Source organism: Pygoscelis adeliae, unplaced genomic scaffold (assembly GCF_000699105.1).
Source record: "Pygoscelis adeliae isolate BGI_AS28 unplaced genomic scaffold, ASM69910v1 Scaffold223, whole genome shotgun sequence".
In the NCBI taxonomy this organism is placed as follows: Eukaryota; Metazoa; Chordata; class Aves; order Sphenisciformes; family Spheniscidae; genus Pygoscelis; species Pygoscelis adeliae.
The window spans coordinates 512,682-532,659 of NW_008824543.1; the positions used below are offsets into that span (position 1 = coordinate 512,682).

General features: G+C 37.2%; 1 protein-coding gene across 4 annotated transcripts in view; it reads right to left on the bottom strand.

The window, feature by feature from the left end:
• Nucleotides 1-1,033: 1,033 nt before the first annotated feature.
• Nucleotides 1,034-19,978, bottom strand: part of TBL1XR1 (transducin (beta)-like 1 X-linked receptor 1) — a 67,075-nt gene continuing 48,130 nt past the window's right edge. For 3 of the 4 annotated variants that reach the window (XM_009321695.1, XM_009321696.1, XM_009321699.1), the window contains 12 exons: nt 18,910-19,129; nt 16,682-16,832; nt 16,341-16,482; nt 15,975-16,038; nt 15,776-15,873; nt 13,921-13,981; nt 12,588-12,709; nt 12,012-12,086; nt 9,404-9,531; nt 9,062-9,227; nt 8,076-8,177; nt 1,034-6,418 (listed from right to left, as the gene is read on the bottom strand). In XM_009321695.1, coding sequence (XP_009319970.1) covers nt 6,392-6,418; nt 8,076-8,177; nt 9,062-9,227; nt 9,404-9,531; nt 12,012-12,086; nt 12,588-12,709; nt 13,921-13,981; nt 15,776-15,873; nt 15,975-16,038; nt 16,341-16,482; nt 16,682-16,832; nt 18,910-19,129 — 1,356 coding nt within the window. In that variant the 3' untranslated portion in view covers nt 1,034-6,391. The remainder of the gene's footprint in view (nt 6,419-8,075; nt 8,178-9,061; nt 9,228-9,403; nt 9,532-12,011; nt 12,087-12,587; nt 12,710-13,920; nt 13,982-15,775; nt 15,874-15,974; nt 16,039-16,340; nt 16,483-16,681; nt 16,833-18,909; nt 19,130-19,978) is intronic. The other variant, XM_009321698.1, reaches the window with a different exon arrangement.

The window sequence follows — 19,978 nt, forward strand, 5'->3', positions numbered from 1 at the left end:
GCAACACCACTCTGTGGTTCCTGCATCTCGGGGTGGCCATACTCTAGAGGGGAGCATTTGCGCTAATAACATTTCAAGAGACACAAACTTTCTGTATCATGACATTAGTTAGGACAGTCTGTCTCAAAACCATGAAATTGCTTCCATATTGCGCTCTCACAATTGAAATAGCGACAGAGAAATCCTGAAGTGCACTCAGACTCCAGGTGAAGGGAATCCAAGACTGGTTTTACACTTGTAAAATACAGTCCCTCCTCCATTTTTAATCCATTACATGTGTTTTTCAACAGCAAGTTTCAACATACTAAAATAAATTGGGTTTGATAACATTACTGAAATAAGAAAGCTATTACTTTTGAACATATTATAGCAAATGAATAGTCTACATGAAAAAGCAGTAATTTCACCATAAAGTTCTAGCGACCTTGAAAATAAACCATCTGGGTTCCCTCTCCTGGATTGTGACACGACCCACAATTCTAAAGGAATTAAAACATCATTATGTATAGGTGGGTGCATGTTATTTCATGTGTAAATCCAAATGCTTTCAAATATCTGAAATACAGTAACACAAATAACACTCCTTTCCATAATCAAATTGAATCGCTCCGTAAGAACGGGTCTCTCTGACGTGACATTGCATTACATACAGGAGCCTGCTCCCACGCCTCCAAAGTCTTCTAAACAGCTGGAGCGTAGCTGTGAACACCACTAGGCTCGGCTTCTCTTCCACAAGTGTATGGGTAAGGAGAAGATGAAGCACGTAAAACGCACACGTAAGAAAGCAGTTCGTCTAAATCAAACGCATAGCGGTACCTGGTGGCAGAGGATAGCGTCACCGTTTTCAGAGGGTCTACTGTTCATAAAGAGTATGGAGCTGAACAATGTATTGTCTCCCATTGCTTCTTACATATTGTCTTACGTGAAAATGTGCCAAAATAAATATTCGAAGAGTGTTTCAGTCTAACACTTCCCCAAGGTAATCATCTGTAAGTCTTCTGTACCAAGCATTTAAAATTACATTCAGCCAAGGTAATATCAAAATATATTTTATTCTGGACCTCTTTCAGATCTGATTCAAATTACAGTTGTCAAAGCAATACAATGCAAAGGGAAACTGCAACAGAAAATGTGCCTAGAAGGGATATAAGGGCCTTGGGGACAAATCATTGTGATGTAGAACCAAAATACATCATAAAGTGTAATTAACATGGTCCAGGACAGTATAGAACATCTATATCAGTCTTCTTTAGACAATAATCATGAAAACTGAACAATAAAAGTCCTTTAAACAAGTACAAAAAACTGTCATGGGCTGGTTTACACTTTTACAACAGTTGTAATTTAACTGGATAACTGAAGAAATGATGCAGACATTTTAATCCAGTGCTATAGGTAGGCTCACAGAATTAGACCCAAAGGATTTGTAACTCCAAATGAAACCATTACAACTACAATGTCAATGTCAGGAGAGAGAGAAAGTTACTTCTGTATTCTAGAATTACTGTTCTGCACACTGCAGTCTGTTGAGGACGAGATTGCAAAGTACACTGGACTAGCAACAACATGCAGACTGTTTTCTTGTATTTACCCACAAATGTCAAAAAACATTATGAAGTAAAAATGAATGATTATTTAAAAAAGAAAAAAAAACAAAAACATGCCTCAAGTTATTGTCAAGCTTCAAACTTAAAGGCGGAGAAAGCGAATTATGTACTCGAAACTACTGATCTGAAGCACTATTAACACTAAATCTGCAATCTGCAAGAAAGCGGCAGATTTTCCTGGTTCGTCTGCCTTCATCAGACTGACAGTGAAGACAGCCACACTTTCACAGAACGTGGTATCTCAGAGCTTTCTCTAGAGGGAGAAGTGAAGACTGCTCCACGGCTCTCTCCCTACGGAAAATGTCAGGGATCCTGATGGAGATTTACTGCTGTCTCCCGAAGCCATATTTGCTTCTAACATGCCACAATGTTGCTTCTGCTTTCTTCAGACTTCTGGAGAGTGTGAAACTGATCCCACTGGGGAACGGCTCTACAGGACTTTGTGAAGGGAGAAGCTATCATGCTTGTCAATGAAAAAGGAACACTGGGCTAAATCCGGCAGGCCCTGCTCTGGCAAAACCTCCACCGAGGCCAAGGGGAGTCTTGGCTCGAATGAGATGTGGCTCGTTTTACCTACGCGGCACGCTGTACGGTATTACACAGACCCAACGCCTCCAATGCTTATTCTGGCAAGGTTTTCTCACGAAGTGAAAGACAATGGGATTTCTGGTTAAGTAAAGATTGGAAAAATCGGGTCCCAAGGCTCCTCTTCGCTAAACAGACAAAAAACATACAACCTTTTATTTACAAGCTGAAAAACCCAGTTTGTGATTTTAATGAAACTCCTTCATTCAGCAGAACTAAATGAATCGGCTGCTAAGCTCGCTCCGTAGGCAAACTGGCACAACCGCCCTATGCCACCTACTGTTCTTCCTAAACACAAAGAACATTTCAAAGGTACAATGTCCCATTAAATACCCTAGCATGAGGTAAGCAGTGTAAGGAAAAAGGAGTGCTTTTTTAAATGAAAATTAATTAAAATTGGTAGAAATCTTTGGCCTTTCTCTCAAGATGCATTAAAGTGTCATGAAATCAAGAAACATGCTTCAAAATGCCATGTCATTCTGACTCTGGTAACTACTACCTCCCTCCACCCAACCCAGAAAAAGAGGCACTTTTAGTGTTTCATATAAGATTTCCAATCATCTAGCAGACACGCTAAATAACCCTGCACAATTGTAGTCCCAGAATAAACTGAGTTTATCAACATTACAAAGAGTCTAAAAAAGCCTTTATGAGGACCTAGATATTCTCTTAACTACACTAAAAAGTCCACCGGTTGGGAATCTTTACATCAATTTAAAAATGCAGGAAAAGGTAAAGTAAAAATAGAAAAAGAGGAACTCTACAGAAACCTGGACCTAATTATGCAGAAATAAGAACCGGGATTCTGAGATGGATGCATAGAAAGACGGCTAACTCAAGAGCAGTTCATTTCTTATTCCATCATTAATTCTGAGCCCAGTTTTTCCCCTTCCTTTTATCCTCTGTTTGGGTATTTGCCCATTAACGTGTTGAACTGGAAAAAATAGGAACTGTAATGTATGCAAAGGCTTATGCACACGTTTGCCTTTACACTTGGAAAACAGGCGCAACAGAATTACTCAATATGTAAGACTAAGCATGTGCATACGTTTATACAAAGTCAGGGTCTTACTGACATCTGGCATACTCAATTTAAAGGAACAATTTCGATAGTCTACCTCACTATTGAATACGAGGTCTTTGTGCTATAAAAGACAATAATTAATGTCATGGTTCTCTTTTTTTTTCTTTTTGCTTCACATAATCACAGAACCTAGCACACCTTGCATGCATGCATTTAACAGTGTATAAAACAAGAGGCGAGAAGAGGTGTGAGCAGGAGCAGCACTGTGGCATGCTAGTAAAGGACAACAATAAAATATCTATTGGCCAGATCCTTTGCTAGTGGAAACTGGCATCATTCCACTACAGTGGGGCACTGCCGATTGATTAACACTAGGTTGGGGGTCTCAGCCTGCGCGTCCAGAGCACTCAAGTCAACAGATCTGACGTTCCTGCTAGACTGTGCTTCAAGCACCTGAAAACCCTGGACCTGTGATACTGAAGCTCTGTTTTACCTATTTCTGAATATGTGATACTATGCTTAAGCAACCAGAATTACAACCAAAACGGCTGATGATTGAGAAAGAGGAAAATGGCAATACCCTAAAACATGGCTGTGTGATTTTGCAGCTATGTCACAGAATTCCACCACAATTGTTTAGACTGGCTGAAAGAATCATCCAATAACTTTTATGAAAATGAATAAACTGTCCATATTAAAATACAAAAGTACTATCAAGAATCACTTCTGACTTTCAGATTTAAATTCAGTGCAATTGACAAATGCATTGCTAAACGAAAAATGCAGCTTAAACATACTCAAAACATTTGTGTCTATTCCTGGGAGCACAGTTTAAAATTATTGCACAGAATTTTTTTTTATTTTTATTTTTTTTTTTCATTAAATGACAGAGGTCAGCCACAGTCATGGACCTCCAGCAATAAAAGCAATATTTCAAGTGCCAGACACTCAATATATTAGGTTTCCTACATATTGTAACTCACAGGGTAATTGCTCTAAACATTTGTAATATGTTCCAAAACCCTAAAAATAGCTGGCACCGAACCACCGCGGATGACTGCCTTTATGGATATGACTTTTTGTTGGTTTTAAACGCTGTGTATGATAGTAGTATAATCCTGGGGTATGTATAAAGAATGTATTGTTGACTTCTCTTTACCGCTGGCAAATTGCTACCCTACCTTAGCCAAACTCAGACTTGCTTCAAGTCATGTTGATTCCATGGAAATAGCAGAAATCACTGCCTAAAGAACAATGGCTAAAATGTCAAAGCTGCATTATCTCAATTAAATCAATTTATACCTAACTTGGAGGGGAAAAAAAAACAAAACAGGAAAAAAAAAAAAAAGGTTAGAGACTAGCAATCATAAGCCACAAAATTATTTGTGATTGAAATAGTGTTATAAACCTGATAACTTTGCAAAGCTCTGTAATATAAACCATTTCTTAAGTAAAATGCCTGTGACATAAATTTGACAACCTCTCTTTTTATAAATTTACACTCTTGGAATCTTATGCAAGACATGATGCAACCTTTTCGACTACACATACGCATAAACACAACCTCATGCTATCATTTACAAATAAAATCACTATCAGTATACTTTTAATCACATGAGCAGAAAAAGGTTTGCCATATACATCTGTCATTGTAAGAAAAATACTTGATATTGTAAACAGAGTAAAAGACACTATATAGTAGTGATTATTAAAAAAATAGCAGCTTACATCTACCCTATATTTGGAAAAAAATGTAGTCACGAGATACAATAAACTGCAGGACTGGAGCAGCAGGGGAATTAGTGCAAGTATTCATCTTTTAAATAAGCTGAATCACTGCTATTAAAATAAACTTGAAGCAAGTCCTCTGTTTAAGATTTTTTTTTTTTAAATCTAAGGTAGTAAACATTTTGCCTCTTAATGGCAGTGTTATCAAATATATGCCAAAGATTTTATTTTAATAAAGAAAAATTACATGAGATACTTTTAATACTGGAGTTTGGTTACAATTATACATCTAAGCTCCTACAAATAATGATGGGCAACTCTCAGAGAAGCTGTGGCATGAGCCCTTGTCCAGAAAGATCTTAACCTCTTAAAAACGATCCCCCAGCTATACTTTGCTCCTTTTCACAATAGTGCACAATTTAACCATATTTTAGCTATGGTCTTAAAGCAACAGAAGATGCATTTTTTCCTCTTTTTTGTCCTTTTTTTTTTTGCATCCCTGTATTTTTCTTTTCTGTATTTTTGTGCCCTTCTATTCTTGAGTTTGGCAGAATTACGTCCCAAATAAGAAACTACTGCATTTCAGCCACATCACCAGAAAATAAAACATAGCATTATACCCATTACTGTCATACTTCGTAGGTGAGCAGGACGTGAAATATCACGCCTTGAAGAAGAATTTTTTTCTCTTCTCTCTCCATAATCCCTTTTCCACCCTCCCTCTGTTCACAAAATTGTGCTCTGGGAGCCACAAAATGTACCAAACATTATCAGGTTCAATCTACCTCTTCAAAGAATGCATTAAAATATGTTTCAAAGAAACATTTTTTTCCAAGGTGAAAAAAACATAAACAAGAAACTAATTCACTCCCTTACTTCATGCATCCGTAAACTTAACCAAAACAAAACAGAAAACCCAATGTTTAAAAGCAAAGAAAAAACTACTGCTGCAGATTTCTGTAAGTCCATTTTCTCTGTACACACAAACTGCTCAACTACTGAGAAGGAAAAGAAAAATACCCCACAATCCATTGTCATCATGGATTTAAAGGGGGGAAGGGGCAATGAAGGCTGCCATTAGTATCTTCTGAATTTGGTATGTATATGGGTCTGCTCTTGTATACGGTATATTTCTCTCTCTCTCGCTCTCTCTCTTCTGTTTTTCATATCCAAAACCTTTAAATGTTATTTTGGGGCACAGCAGATTCCAGCACTTGGTGAACAGGATTCACAAGCTGTGACAAAACTCTGTCATCCTCTTCAGGGTGTAATTTTTTTTTTCTCTTTTTTTTTTTTTTTATATACAGTATATGTATATATTTCTTTTATGTTTGGCTGTAGTGGACTGGCCATGGTTCAATTGGGACTATAGCAGTACATGGGTCAGGGACAGTCATTTTGGCTATGTACACATTCATAGTCGGTCCATGGCTTCCAACTAGTAGCGCTATTTCCGTAGGTCTAATACACAAACCTGTAAGAAAAAGAAATACGTATACAGAAATTGCACATTGTACAATATTCCACGTTTGTACAATTCTGTGTGAAATATCTGAGCAAAACCTATGAAACAGATTGCGCAAGCTTCATCTTGTATGTCTTAAGAATAGACTGGGGGGAGAATTCACCAGGTGAGCACTTTGGTTATGAGCACCCAGCCAGACCTGCTAAGGGTACTGCTGCCTAACGAATTACTATCAGAACATTAACAACTAGTTAATGTTCTACTTCTGTCAGATACAGAAAGCTACTAGTAAAATATAATCATATAAAAGCTATGATTTTAGCCATCAAAGTGTTCAAGTGTGCCTCTATTTGCTTAGTTATTATGAACTATAAGTATACTTAAAACTGAGGGAATGAGGAGGGCTTTTGCTAGCAAACGATATAAAACAACATAAACCCAACATTTTTAAAAGAGCAAAAACTAAATGAAAACCAATCTGCTGCAAGTACAATCAGCGTCCTGGGTCAAATTAACTGGAAGACTGCAAAGGGTACACAGCAAGTATATAAAAGGGTCATCTAGGGTAGAATGATAATTAATTTCTACTCAGGATATGTCTTGAGCTTTTGTTTCTTTTATGATATTGTCTATACTTACAAGACTAAAATGATATGAAAGACCAATCAAAATTAATTCTCTAGAATTTAGTCTACTTAAAATTCAGAACTTCCTATTTTCTGTTCTGAACTCTAACAAAGCGATCTCACTTACCAGCATGGAGCATGCAGGACAGGAGAACACTTTGGCACGTGTGTTAAGATACTACCTGAGACTCTGGACTACAAAGCTACCAGGATTGCTTTTTGCTGCCATTTGTTACTTTAAGCTACAGCACTTCAAAATACAATTCCTTTATCACTCTTTATTTTATTCTAATTTTGTTTTTCCTTAGGCTCTCTTCTCCTTTCTTTTAAAACCATGGCAAAAGAGAGGCAAGCAAAAAACGACTATTGTACTTGTTATGAAGAACCACACGTTAATATTTTATTGTAGTACTTTGCAGGACAGTGTCAGAAGACCTATAGGAGGTGATGCTACAATACAACACTGAGATGACAGAGGGTGCGTTCGCAATTAGTTAAACATATGATTTTATTCTCTGCTGCTTCTAAGCAATAGAAGCAGACTCATATTTACATATAGCTCTTGTCATTTTTAAGAACTTTTTAATTCTGAGAATTCAGAAATTTGTACTTTGTTTTGCTGCTCTCTCTTTTGAATGCAATGCAGAAGATATTTCATTCCTATCATGCATTACAATAATATCACCTACACTGAACATTTTCACTCGAAAAGGGCAAAGAGGCAAAAAGGAACTTGTTTCCAGACTATAATGAAAAGACCAGCCACAATGAACACATTTCCATGGTAAGCCCCAGTAGGGACAGAAAATTTAAATTAGAGGCATCTTCACCTTCTGAGATTTTTTGAGGGTTTAAAACAGTAATGCATGAAGCTGGAATAAAGACATATTCCCCTTTCAACATTACAGCACCCTTATATGCAAAAATCTACATGTGAGCTGGCTGTATTAAACTTCAGCTACAGAAGGAAATTTTGTCTCCGTTGTTAGTCAAAAGATTTCCAGAAGATGCTTGTTGTTAGAATGTCAAGCTACACTTACTGAACCATCTGAAGCACTTGCTCCAACTTTGTCTCCTGCTGCATTCCAGCAAACCTCAAAGATCCCTCCTGTTCCCCGGTAACTGTGAACAAGGGCACCTGTCTAAAAAGGGACAAAACATGTAATTAATATAACAAAATCCAAGCAAACAAGTAAAATTTGTACAACATGCAAAACTTCCCCACTGCTTTTAAAAGCTGAAATTCTCAGAGGAAATGTTCCAGGTGAGACTCGTGGACAATCTCAGCACTGTGTTAAAGGACGTGACAAACACAATTATCGTATCTTGATCTCTTGCGTTTGACAGGCAAAACTGGGGATGTTTATGACTACTTCCGATTACTAAAATGAGCCTTTCAAAAACTAACATTCAATTCCCAGTAGTCAGAGATCACATCTTGCCTAACAACAAGGTCTTTAAGAATTTCAGTTGCAGTCAGCCCTTTTTTTGCCAGAAATACAAAACAAGTAATAGTGACCTTTCTAAGAAAGTTCTGTAGAAACATTTTGTCATCATCGTCTTCTCTCACTTTACATTCTCTCGTTTTTCAGTGAAATAGAATGAAATAGCTATCAGATTTGTATGTTTACATCCAGTCATCATTTTTCACAGCAAACCTGTTTTATCAGGAGTTTAAAGTTCAGAGTTAACAAAGACAATTTTTGGATGCAACACGTTGGAGACACTTTGTTGAATACGTTTTGTTGCTGTTGGTTTTTTGGTTGGGGTTTTTTTAGGTTTTTTGTTTGCTAAGTAAAGATAATGTAAAGACAATTATTACTTCACCACAGGCAAGCACTTCAAGGAGAGACATTAAATGTATATCCATTAACAGAAGTAACCTTAGAACAAAGAGAAAGCGAATCAGCGTGTTAGCAAAGGCAAAGCTCTTTGTGGCGGAAAACACGATGGAGCAACAAAGGTTGGAAGGGTGCTGATGGAAAAGACCGAAACACAAACTTCTAAATAGACAGAAGAGCTATACCTGTGTATTCCAGATGTGTACACATTTATCAAAGGAGCCGCTGGCCAGGTACCTGCCATCAGGACTGAAAGCTACACTGTACACAGGTTCTTGATGTTTTGTCAGAGTATGAATACAAATTCCTCTGTCTACATCCCATAACCTAACAGTAGAATCAAAGGATGCACTGTCAAGGGAAAAAACACAGATTAATTACATCTCAATTTGACATATTTTTGTTTCTAAAATAAACACAATATGATAAAGTATCCTACATGCTTCAAAACATTCTGTAAACCTACATATATAGAGAGAAGTAAAAATAATGCTTAACAGGCATTTAAAACCAGGATTAAATAGTACCTTGCTAACATAAGATTGGCATTTGGATTATTTGTTCCTGGTCCTGTAGGACTCCATTTGATAGTATAAATTTCTTTGTTGTGTGCTTGTAAATCATGGACACAACTGTCTTGTTTCATACTCCAGATCTATGATAAAAACAGAAGAAAACACAAAGACATTTAGCACAATATTGTTCTAAAATACATTTTACATCTTTCTTCTTTATCATTTGCAGCCTGACTGCTGCCTTTTAGGCCACTCAAAACATTTGCTACGACTGCTGAGTTTCTAGAGTAATTATGACAAGTATTATTCCAGTACCCTCCAGCCTTTGAGTTTTAAGTACCCGATGGGGTTAATGAGTAACAAAGGTACTGTCTATAGAAACCAATCTGCATGTGCTAACTACAAGCCCCTTGAAAAGTGCAGGGATGATAACAGATGATAAAATGAGAAGAGCAATATGTATATGTTCATGTCTGAGTTGACAAAATATCACAGTCCTATTTTTAAGCGAACTTCTTGCTACACAGATTGAGTGAAATAAAGGGATAGTAGAGAAATTTTCTGTTTTCATTCAAAGCCATAGATGCATACTGCAAAAAACATTATGGCATTTTCCTGGCTTATTAGGATTTGCATTGCCAGGTGTTTGTTCAGGACTTCATACAAAGGAGGAGTTCCTTAGGACTCCAACTCCTGCATGATAACCTTCAACAAACAAAATAACTTTATTCTATTAAGAGCTTGCATTGCATACAGAGGGGATTTTGGAAGGCTTTTGTACCTTTTCCTAAATGTGAAACTTCATATCATAGTTAATCATCTGAATGCTTTTTTTTAATGATATCTGGTTTAGTAGTGCTTTTAGCTCACCTCTTGTTAGAAAAAGCTAACAGGAGCATGTTTAAGCTCAACTGTATTTAAGATGCAATTGGGGTGTATGTTTAAATGAATGATACTTTTCAGAACTGGTGCCTCACTGAAGAGGAAATTGATTTTCAATGTGCAGACAGAACTAAAATTGTATTTCCAGTTTAAATTGATGGGATCAAAATCTAGCTTCTCTTCCCAAAACTAGTATAGATGAAAAGAGTCCATATTAGCTGCCCTAGAGAATATCAAGTTGGCGTCACAAGAGAGAAAAATAAATCAGTCGATCACTAGGCATCTTCCATATGCTTCAAAACCTGACATTCATTCCTACTGCCACTGAACAGTAAGTGATCCACAAGCGATTAATGATGCATAGACTTATCTACAAGCAATCGGTCTTCCAGTTACTCTTGAACAAAATGACAAAATTCTTTCCAGGCTGGGCTGAATTCAAAACAGCTACTAAGAAGTTAATTGCCTGAACTGCCTGAGCCCACAAACGGTGACATGTTCCCAGTTGTCACCTCTCTACTCACTGAGATGCTGCAGCAGCAGCAGCTTGAGCTCTAAATTGGAATTAATCTCACCTGAGTTTCAGCTGTTTAAGTATTAAATATCTAGCTTAAGTTGGCTACTTTGACTCCATCCATTGCCAACAGAGAATGACTGATGCTCTCAGGGGTTTACTCATCACACGTGACTTAGACACTTAACTTAGGAAAGGATGAATTGCTCTTCAGTGGTGCTAGACACTCTGTTGACTAAAGATGTCTAGACATCTAGCTTTAGACTGGAAGCTTAATGCTTAAATGTTTGTATTTAGATAAGGTGATTTCCATTGCAAGTGCCTGACTGTGTGCCAGCACAGGAGGGGATATCTGGCTACTCATTCAGCCATTCTCTGCCTCTGATTAAACAACGGTGAGCTAGATGGAAATAACCGTCCCAAGGGCTACTAGTAGGACAGCGCTGTCAACATAAAAAACCATATCCTGAAACTCTACTAAACATAGTGCTAAACACCTACTAAATATAAAGCAGTATGGGAGTAATGGAAAAGCATCTGTAACATGGAAACAGCACAGGCCTGTCAGGCATGAACAGCCTCATTTCTTCTAGTGCATCTAACCTGGTGGTATTTTTGTATGGATCTCTAGTGCACCTTGAAGTCATATGTATAAGTTACAGTATCCTCTGCATTCAGAAGTTTACCCCAGTTCTACAAGAAAGCATGTTGCTATGAATTATTTGGAGGAAAAGTGTAGGTGCAATTGAAAACTGTAGAATGACTCCTGATGAACTGGAAAAACCAAGGAGTACACAGTCTCTTAAGAAACAATATGCCAGAGTTTTTAACTAGAAAGAAGGGGAAAACAGAAGAAAACCAGGCAAGGAGCTAGTCACCCATTCTTGTATGTGTTACACGACATGCATTCCGATTCTTCCTTTTAACCAAAAGCAACCATCAAGTGTGACAGCTTAATGATTAATGACCTGATTCTGTAAACAGCTAAAAGCACCTAATAAATCATGCTCCAAGTCTTAGGGTGGCAGCCTGTAACAAGTTCTCTGGACCAAAGCTTGGCTCTGATTAACAAGGATTTGCTAAGATTGCCTCATCTTGTTACATTAGGAAAGAACAAATATTAGACAACACGGCAAGTACAGTGATACTGCTGAATTGCTCGAGCTAACGGTGTGCATTCCAGAGTCCTACAAAGACAAGAGCCAGTACCAGAACTCCCCTTACCTTTAGAGTCATATCATCAGAGCAGGATGCCAGAAGATTACCAGTTGGATCCCATTTGATTGCATTTACTTCATTCTAAAATTGAACAGTGAGAATAAGTTGGAGTCTTCACTTCCATTACAAATGACAGCTTACAAAAGATAAAGTTGGACAGCAGTTATGAGTATTTGTATAACTGTCAGTATTTTAACATTTAATTTTCATTCCTAGCTTTGCCTTCAATAACAACAACTTTTTGCTATCTGTTCATCACATTTTCCCATGCATGCTCTTACACAACATAGGCTGTGCACAGCAAAGTCTTAAAGTTACCATGTTTGTTCTTCTAAAGATCACTTTTGCTATGCCATCCTGGCACTGGTAAAAAAAGCTGCACATGGGAGTAAGAATTGTTCTAATAATGATAGAGACTAGTTACCATATGACCTTAACTACGACCACCTGCGTATGTATATCTATTGCCTGTTGCCAAAGACCAACCATTACACAAGTGCTGCATACTGACAAGTATACTGGGCCCCCAATCTCTCATTAATAAAAATATCATATAGCAACCTCCATTTTTCCAGTACTTACTGTGTGACCCTGGAAGGTTTTGATGGGCCTATCTTGTCCTAGTTTACAGACATGAATACACATGTCTGTACTGCAAGAGGCAAATGTGTTGTTACTCTGCCAATCAACATCTAATGCTGGTGCTAAAAGAAAAAGAAAGATATTTAAAACTATGGTAGGTATTCTGCAGGAGTTTGATTTGCAAATTCAGCATACACCACCTTAGAACAAATGCCAACAGGAAGCAACCATTAACTTTACAGCAGTTCTAAAGATAATCAAACACTATGAACAGTGAGAAATGCAGCCAAAACCGGTCTTACACAAAGAAATGAAACAGAATTTAATACAAGTCATTAAAACATGGAACATATCTGAAATGAAACAGTTATACAGAAGAAAGTGCAGCAGGACAACAAGCTGTAGTTAAGTCATCTATAAATAAATCTCAAGAGTCAGCACGAGGAACAGGTTCCCACAACTTAACACATCGTCATGCATGAGCTCATCTCCACTAACAGTCCACGCTTGTGCTGATAGATGGCAGCCAGTGAAAGGTAATGATTTATTTCCTTTCTTTAATTCCAGCATTATAAGGTGTGGTAACTTGAAGCTTAATCATGGACAACATATTTCATTTGATCAAGCCAAGATATTTATGGCAGACAGCACACAGAATTGCTTGGAGTAAATCAAGAATTGATGTTTTTGATTGTCGTCACGCCACTGAAAATGTAGTGTGAGCGGAATAATAAGTGGTAACGAGACACATTTCTTAAAGGCCCTTCAATGACATGTTTGTCATCCTCTCTATTCTATTTTCCAGCTGATTCTGGCAGGCTTGCACAGCATGCAGCCCACAAAGCTATTTGTCTGACCTCCTGAGAGGCTGCACTCTCATCCCAGCTGGCCAGTGAACAGCCTTTCAGCTGGTTTGTGGGCAAACAAATTGGGGACAGCACAGCAGGCAGCGCAGAACAATGGGATGCGGAGCTGGGATTACTGTAGCAGGAAGATGACAAATGCAGTCCTTAGCTGATAAACAGAAATCCTTCGTGGCCCACCCACTTGATTTGTCTGCCACTGTACTACAGAAAGGCAGTAATATTTGGATTATCTCTTATGACTTTCATAGAACTGCAATAAAATTGTTACAGTTATAAAATCAGAGCAATTCTATCTTCGTTTACATTCTCAAAATTCATAAGACTACAAATATGGGAGTCAGTATCCAAAGACTTTAAAATGGTGTAAATAAGCACCATAAACTTCAGATTTTTTTATTTATTTTAATAAATAACATGTTCTTTGTCTTTTCAGATGACAATCCTCAATGATCAAAATCAAGACTTACCAGAATGAAAAGGAAACTGCTGCTTTGCTTCGCCAGTGTGGGCATCCCAAATAATTGTGGTCTGTATTAAACAGATAAATAAACAATAAACAAACTTGTACAAATTGCTCATTTCCCCACAACTACCCCCACTCACATGTATCAGACTACCTAGCCTACTCCCCATTGCCCAAACCTGCTCCCAATTATGTATTTCTAGTGGTTGACCCAGTACTAAAGGAAATGGTAGTAGACATAGAGACAACAGTAGAAAGCCTTAATGTGTTGCAATATTAGAAAGGTGTTTAATCACAACATTTTGGGGTCTGGAGGGAAGAAGGGGGTTGTGGGCTTTTTTTTTTTCCATAAACAAAAATGAAATAGATTTATCTCCTTAGTCCTATTTATATTCTTGTAACCCACTCCACACACCTATTTTAATTTCAAATACTTGTACATTCAAATTGTAATTTAAAATACTCATTTGTCCCTAAGGAGATCTTTATATAAACAATTAGTCTCATACTTAAGAATCTGAAAGATTTGATTTAAGGGTGTAATTTTGTTCTGAGTTGTTCTCTGCCAATACTTCTGATAGCCTTCTGATGAAAGAAATCTTACATGACAAAATTAGTATTTTGTAATCACTATATTATACGTCAATATTGTTGACCTACCTCAACGATCAATGAAAATTTTGACACTGAATTCAGTGGAAGCATGAACTGACCACACAAATTATTTACGGAAAAGAAGCATAAGGTTGGGTCAATCTTTCTGCTAATGCAGAATATTTTTCAAAGCATAATCTCAGTTGCTTTGTCCAAGGAGTTTTATTGACTGAAATGAGGCTTCTATCTCCTCCAGAATATTCTTCTGCAAATTAAAGCTGTACCTCCACAAAGATTTAAAAACTGGCAGAAGCCATCACAGCTGCCAAAAGAAGAAACCCGTCCTTCCCACGCTTTGAGACATTTACTTTTCCTTCCTTTGTGCCAGCACAAGCATTTATAAAGCTGGGCACTAAAGCAAACCAGGTTAAATGCGTGCAGCAAAAAAATAATAAATAAAGGAAAAAAACTACTACTTTACAATGACACTGCCAGTTTTAAGTATTGTGGGCCTGTGGTCTTACTGAGCTTGCGGTTTGCCAGTCTCACTAAGAGAAAGCCTGTGTTTACTTCTGCACCTTGAATCAGTTACAGAGGAAAAATTAAGCTCTTCTTACTCTTTGAATAGTCTGTTCCATTCTTCGAATTCATCTTAAGTCTATTCTTCATCACTATGTGCCCTTTCTACCATTCATAAAATCTCTCACACTAACAACAGCTCTGAATTTAAAGACCTTGTGAGTCTTTAAGTTTGTTTAGAGGTGTGAAATAAAACACAGTTAAACAATGAGCTTCATGGCATTATGCTACTGGCACCTCCCTGGTCAGATATATTGACTTTTCTTATGTTCCAGCTCTAACCTTTTTAATCATTCTCAGGCTTGACTGATATCCAAATCAGCCTGAACCTATTCCTCCAGTACGAATTTTTTCTGAGGCTTTGCATAAAGCGCTTCACTAAATTTTAGACTATTTGGTTTTACAAAGGTTTAATGTTCCTGAGTTCAGTGCACTTACTTTCCAACTTACACTAACCTAATTGTGAAGAGATCCAGGGACACCGAAATCTAATAAATTAAAATATCTCAGTAAACTACTATAAAACACAAGGAAACATAGCTAGCATAACAAGTTCTTTGTAAGTACATAGTTACGTCTCATGCCTTTAGTTTAATTTACTCACTTTCTATAGCTTTGCTATTATGCTTACAATTAGATTATAACGGTGAAGGAAAGAATTTTAATTTTACCAAAGATTATCTCACCTTGTCCACTCCTGCACTTAAAATGAAGTTTCCTTTCTTGTTCCATTTTAACGCAAATATAGGACCTTTATGTTGCCCTAAGGTGCTGGCAAGATTACCTGAAAATTTATATTGATATGAATACATTAAAAAAATAAAAAACTATGCTGTGAGCCACAATACAGGAAAATATACTGGAAATTAAAAGTATTTCACTTACCATCTTTAGTCCATATCCTTGCAAAGCCATCGTAAGACCCAGTTGCTAGAAGTGTACCTTCACTCTGCCAGCAAAAAGGTTATTTTATTTATTTATTTTTACTGTATAACTCAAAGCTAAAGAGCACAAAGCAAATTTCAGGTAGAATACATCTGCGTAAGATTTATGATATTTATTCCATTGACTACAACTTACTCAAAAGAAGTCCCTGAAGTACAATACAAGAAATTACAACGCAACTCAAAAATAGAAATATTTCAGGAGCCGTAGCAGAGGATGCACAGTTGCTGTCACTTAAAATTTGACTATGCAAAATTATAGGTACAATTTTCTCAGAGTATTTTGAGCACTGCCATTTCTACTTACGTTCCAATCCAGCGATGTCACATCTTTGTTGCTGGGTACATCCTGCCCTCCTTCTCGTATACAGTGTCGAAGTACCAGCTGCGTAGAGCCGCTCGTGCTGTTTTCACTGAGGTTCCATATCCGTGCTGTCGAATCTCCAGATCTACAAAACAGTTAATGAGAATATAACTCCTTTTCCCAATTAATTCCTTTTAAACAAGTACTCCTTTCAAAACAGCAAACGTTGTGGCATTTGATGTAGAGGGCATTGGGGCAGGTATTATTTTAACTTGTTACCATCAACATACGGAAGTATGCCAATGAGCATTGATATTACATACATACATGGTTAACGCACATACCCTGAGGCCAAAAGGTCACTAACGGGATTCCAGGCACAGATGAATACTTCAGATTCATGGCCACGCAGCACCACTGCCTTGTTGGGAGGGATTTCAACATCTCCATCAACTTCCATCATATCCGTGTGATTATCTGCATTATGGGAAACAACAGTAGAGAGAGGTGGATTTTAATATTTTGGGACAATACATTGTAACTACTGTATGGCTCATATTCTTCTGGGATGAGCATAACAATTAATTCACAATTTATGTGGATCAAAATTTGGCAAAGCTGTAATGTTCCTTTATTGTTCCAGCTCCAGTTTATGAAGTACTATAAACAGATGGGGAGTTTCAAAAATGTGAGAAAGCTCTTAGCCCTTCTAAATGTCAGCATCCAAATGGATTTAATTTTGAAACTTCAAAATTGACGCCAAAAGTTAATTTTTTGCTATGTTAAAAAATAAATGCTGATGTTAAAAATACTCATAGTTTTTCAGGCATGATACTGCGTAGTACAATATGTTACTAGTCTATCTTGTGCTTTAAAAATACGTTTATGACACATTTGTTTTCAAAAATCTCTTTTCACCAATTGCAGTCAAACAGGTTTTAAATCTACATCTCAGACACTTCATTTACAAAATGGTTTTAATTAATATAATAACATTTGGTGATACGGTAAACTGATAACAGAGCTTTTTAAACTGCATCAGTAATTACCGTGGAATTGTGGCAATACATAGCTTTCTGCATGGAAGTGATGTTGAATCCATATTGTTCTGTAAAACATACTGGGGTAATTCAACTGACAAAACAGTTTTCTTGGCAGCTACTATCAATCATTTTCTATTATTAAAAATAAATTCACACTGAGTGTAAATGCAGGATATAAAAAATTCTGAACAGTTCACCTGCTCCGTATTTATTCACTGTGGTTAAACAAACCGTTTCACATCTATTGCTTAATTTAACATAAGGGTTTCTGTCACTGTTTGTATGAGTAAGAAAACAGAAAAGGCTATTAGAACATGCATATTTTTAAGAAAGCACACCACATAAAACATTGCTTCAACTGAAGAGAATCAATGCCAATATAATTTGGTGTACCAGCCAGTAGGGGTTGCTGGTATATCACATTTAACAGTGGCTGAGATCTGAAGTTTACTTTTACTCTATCCAGTTCACAGTTAACAAGTAAACATTCTTTTGAGATTTTTAAATGAAAGCATCAAAGTAGATAGCTTATTTGTTTAAGCCAAAGATTATATTTCCAGTTTATTTATCATATATAATAATGAAAAAAACTAGTAAAATCCAGCTGTAAAATGCAAAACTTGTACGCGGCTTGATACGAATATTTTCTCAAAAATGTCTTTTCTTCAGGTGCTTTCACAGCAAGAGCTGTAACTCCCCCTCTCAAATGTGTAATTCAGACTTCCAGAACAATATTTTTAAAAAAAATCACATTTTAATGCCTGACCTGAACTTTTCTATACTAAGCCTGATTGTAAGGTATGTTCCTTTCACCAGTAATGATAAATGAAACTCACTTGTTTCCCCAATCACAACTAAAACAGAACCAATGAATAAACAAACCTGCAAGCAGTTGCATCGAATAATTCTGAATAGTAAATCATGAAAACTGATACAGATAAAGGAGACGAATGACAGAGGATTTGTCTCAGCAACTGTGACAAGGAAGACTGTCCTACAGAGGGCCGGTTACAGCTCTCCGATTCATGGGGTTAGCAGAACATGTCAAAAGTAGTCTGCAGAGCTTCACAGGCAATGCTCAGTTTTAACCAGCTGCGGATTAGCAGACTCCTCTCCTCATTCCTTGTGCAGGGGCCAAAGTGGAGAAGATGCAATATTTAAAGACTTGCCTCTGATTTTTTTTTCCTCTTTATGCAAGAGCTCTCAGAGACTCCTGTGAAAAACCTTCAGATGATGAGAAAGGAGTGGTACTGGAAGTGACACTGGTCAATGGAATATTGTGAATTAATGAAGTCAGAAGTTTGCCTCTCCTCCTGCAATTGCAAATATCAGACTGGGGACAGTCAAAGTTGAGACACCGTCTGTTAAAGTATCAGCTGTGACAAAGGTATTCTCTGCAAGCTGAAGGGTTACTAGTACCTCTATACATTTACCTCATTGCCTACTAGCTCGTACTACAAGCTCGTACTATGATAAATGACAAGGAAATGACGTTAACATAGGCTAAGGTCATTTCTGTCTCAACTTACTTGCTATAGTATGTGCTCCATTCTCTTCTCCATTTGCAGTATTTTCTCCATTTTTCGCTGATCCCTGTTGGTTAGTCGCGGCTGCAGCTGCAGCAGCTGCTGCCTGCTGTTGTGCAAGTTTATCTCTGTAAGCCTGTTGTCTTGTCTGTACCACATCAGGCATTACTGCATCTATCAGTGAGAGAGACTCTATCGGCCTACCATCAAACAAGGTACCATCCTAAATTACAGCAGAGGGAGAAAAAAAAAGACAACACCAAGTACAAATTAACATTATGGGCAAAAATTCCAAGGAAAACTAAAGCAAAAGTTTTGATTTAATATAATAAAACAGTTTACAAATGGTGCTGGAAGTGATATCTCATCACTGTTGTGGTTAGGATTGGAATTTTAGTCTAAAGTTAAGTGGCCACCATAAATATGCAAAAAAAGCCACTGCAGGCCTCTCGCAGAGCTTCTGGAATCAAAAGTTATATGCTTTGAGTTTGCTAAATTGTCTGCTAAACCAAAAAATTCTGTAAGCTATCTATGAATATGATTTCAAACATGAGTGGCTGCAACAAAATCTAATGGTTTGTTTGAAGAGCTGCAAACATTGCAAGTCGGGTCACTGGCTTGTGAAGTTATTCTATCCTATTAGACTAATACTTTCCATAAACATATTATCTGGAGAGTTGACTAGTTTTCTTCCTTTTTCTAAACAGTGCTGGCATGCTTTCAAACAACAAGGAAGAATTTTATCCTGAAATGGACAAGACCCAGTTAAAAATACCCTTATACATATGCTAGGGCTTTGTAAGGATCTATTTTTAGGAGCTAGAAGGATTCCTTGCAATAAATATAGGGTCTCCTTCTCCTATTCCAATCACTTGCTTTATTTTTCAGAGGCTTCCTAAGGGGAAGGATTTGCTTCACTGGGACTATGAAAACTACACATAAAAAGCAGACATAAGGGAGACTGGAAAGAGAGCAGAATTAGTGAAAAAAATAGTTTTGTTCTGTAATATAACTGACACATACAAAGGCTGCTAACCTTCCAGGCATAAATGAGAATGGAAATTGAGAGCAA